General features: G+C 29.0%; 1 protein-coding gene across 1 annotated transcript; it reads right to left on the minus strand.

Annotated features, from left to right (window-relative positions):
- Nucleotides 1-1,130: 1,130 nt before the first annotated feature.
- Nucleotides 1,131-3,281, minus strand: LOC122608129 (dCTP pyrophosphatase 1). The gene is made up of 2 exons (XM_043781223.1): nt 3,085-3,281; nt 1,131-1,589 (listed from the first exon to the last, which is right to left on the minus strand). Exons 1-2 carry the CDS (start codon nt 3,208-3,210, stop codon nt 1,350-1,352), a joined length of 366 nt encoding a protein of 121 aa, XP_043637158.1. The 5' UTR covers nt 3,211-3,281; the 3' UTR covers nt 1,131-1,349.

Genomic DNA, 3,281 nt, shown 5'->3' on the forward strand with positions numbered 1-3,281 from the left:
ACAATTGGTACATATATTCTCCTTACGTATGACCATGATAAATTTTATTCATGCTTATTACCAATGAATCAAGTATTAAAAGTTATACCATAGGTTGTAACTTGTAAGTTACCAAAAGGCATTTAAATGTATACTACTTTCTATATTGCTCAAACATGCTACCCCACATGTTAAAAATTACTTCACCATCTTTATATACCTTTATAAAAGGTCCAATAAAGTATGATAAAGAACCTTGTCTAGAGAAAACTATCAACAAAAATGAGAAAAACACAACAATTAAAAAAAAGAAAAAAAGCAATCAGGAACACATAGATAATGACAGTCACCTTGAATCCTTAATTATAGGTATGTTTGGCAAGCTTTTAAGAGTTTTTGCTAACAAAAAAACATTGTTTGGATAAAAGAGCTTGAAGGAAAGATAAAGCTCCTTGTTGAAACGCTTCATCCACTAGCGTTTGAGATAATCAAGAGCTGCAAGCTTTTTAACATACCAAATTTACTTATATATCCTTATAAGTTTCAAGGTTGACTATTGCTCCGGTTTATTTTCTTTTCATTTCGTCTGTTAGTAGTCTAGTAGAAAAGGTACTTAATGAAAGATGGGGCCATACTCATTTGGAATCAACTTGAGTTTAACTAAATTTTAAATTTTTACGTACGAGTAAATGTGAAATCAAAGTAGTATTGTATACATGTAAAAAATAAAAGCTTACATTTTTTTTTTCCGTTTATATATGTATTTAGTTAAGATATTAAGAAAGAATTTGTGTGATATATAGGATTTTGTGTGTGTATATATACTAGATATCATTATGTTTAGTTTTGTATTAAGTTATATGTCTATACTTGTCATTTTACACGTTTTAATAAAAGTTACAGCTACTTTGCCAAACACTTAAATATATCTACAAGTTACAGCTACCATCTTTCAGCTATAGCTACCAGCTATCAGCCAACAGCTAGTTTTGCCAAACATACCCGATATCTATTAAAGGGACAAGGTTACCAGCAAAAACAATACCAAAATTAATCAGATTGAACATAAACTCGATCATACCCTGACCCTTTATATAATAGAAAACGAGTACCATAAACTAACACAAAGCACATATGACATATCCCTATTCAACTTGAATATAAACTCAAAATTAATAGATAATGACAATACCCTTGATTATCTTTTAAAGGGACAAGGTTACTAGCAAAACAATGCCAAAATTAATCAGATTGAAGTTCTTCCATCTTGTAAGAAAGACATGTTTCCTATTCAACTTGAACATAAACTCATACCCCGACCCTTAATTTATATAATAGACAAGTACCATAAACACAAAGCACATATTTATTCATTGTGATGAAGAATTCGCATTAGGGGCCGGGTACTTGATTGCGTTAAGACCGATCTTACGAAGGGCAGCTTGACCTAAATCGACGCCGCAAATATCAGACAATCTAACAAGATACAATAAGACGTCGGATAGCTCCTCGCCCAAATGCACCTTCTCTTCTTCTTTCCAATCAGGCAGTCCCTTTTGCACTTCTCCTTTCCATTGAAATATCTCCGACAATTCACCAACTTCTCCCACCTATTTACACCACACCATAACACAAAAATTACTATTAATATACACCAATACAAACAAAACTATGTTTTTTAGTCATGTAATCATGTATAAAACATTTTCAAGAATAGCAACATGACTCATTTAACCCTCTATTTCATTATTTTTCATATCATTTCAACCAGAAAACGCTAATATATATTCTACATATAATCATTTCTATGTCTAAATATTCTACCGGTAAATAACAAACACAATAACACACGTGAAAAATTATAAAAATGATAGTCGGTGAAGCCAACCATTGTCATGTCCAAGTATCGTGACATGAACTATGAGAGACATTTTTAATAGAATACTAAATATTTATATTTAATTTGATGCTAAATTATTTCTTTCTATATTTCGTTACAGTCCAACATATTCAGCGTGCACGATTTTATAGTATATACATATTATACAATCGAAAAAATATTCAGAATTTTAGTAGTGCACGCTTTTGAAAAGCATTTACTACTAAAGCACATATAATACTCCTGGAGTCAAAATACTTTCGTTATGGTATATCATATCAGGGATTAGTTATTGTAAAACAAGTATTAAAGTAAAATAAATAAGACAAGATCTTGACCCTTAGATCATGATAAAATTGATGTACGGAGATTCACATATATATTGATACACGATGATTTTAATGATGCACAATGATTGTTAGTGAAAGAAAATTTATTGTTTTATTTGTTTTATTTTAATACTTTTATTTTACATAGTACCATATCATATATATATATATATATATATATAAAAGTTCATGTGATAACGACATATTATAATGTTTCCCCAGATACTTTCGTGTAGCAAAAGGGATCATGGTTTGTTGTTGAATTGTTCCATTTATATATAAGTTACTCATTTGACTGGTACAGATTTTAAAAAGGCTATATATATATATAAGGGATAACTATTTTGGAATGTAACAAAATTTGAACAAATGTTTATAGTAGGATATAACTTAAAGTTATGTGTATTGTAGATAAACAACTCGAAAATAATGTTTATTGTATGTAAAAAAATGTATTCAACCAATTAAAATCAGACAAGTGGCACCTCTAGATTGTTGTCACATATGTTCTTTTATGTACAATAAATATTTTTTAAAGTTGTTTAAATACAATACACACAACTTTAGTTATTTCCTACTATAGACATTCGTCCAAAGTTTGTTATTACATTCCAGAATACTTATCCCTATATTATCATATTATTCTACAATATTACTCAAATCGGTATAAGATAGATCCAAAAAAATTCTCCTATACATTAAAAAAAGTTAAGTATAAGAATTACATAGTTATCATATCATTATGTATTTTCCAATAAACCAATATGTTAGTTAAGTGGAAAACAACATATAAACTCAATAATAAACACATACTATACATACATAAAAATAAATAGATATCGAAGTGAATTAATTTTAATTATGAATGGAAATGAATATATATATAATTATAATTACCAGGGCCAATAAGAGATTTCTAGGACTATGATATTGCTCCCAATCTCTTTCAAGAGCAAAATCATGCATTTTTTGCTTCAACAATTTAAGTGTCACAGTTTCATCTCCTTGCGGAAGATCAGTCATCTTTTTGGAATTTTTTGTTTTTGAAGGAGATGGAGAAACAAGAAGAAACCCCGGGGGTAATTATATATAGC

This window comes from Erigeron canadensis, chromosome 7, assembly GCF_010389155.1.
Source record: "Erigeron canadensis isolate Cc75 chromosome 7, C_canadensis_v1, whole genome shotgun sequence".
Lineage (NCBI taxonomy): Eukaryota > Viridiplantae > Streptophyta > Magnoliopsida > Asterales > Asteraceae > Erigeron > Erigeron canadensis.

Bases quoted from the DNA above. Each gene is read 5' to 3' on its own strand.
- LOC122608129 (XM_043781223.1), bottom strand. From the start codon at position 3,210: ATGACTGATCTTCCGCAAGGAGATGAAACTGTGACACTTAAATTGTTG. The intron at 1,590-3,084 runs GTAATTATAATT...TGGTGTAAATAG, and splicing joins GAAATCTCTTATTGGCCCTG to GTGGGAGAAGTTGGTGAATT.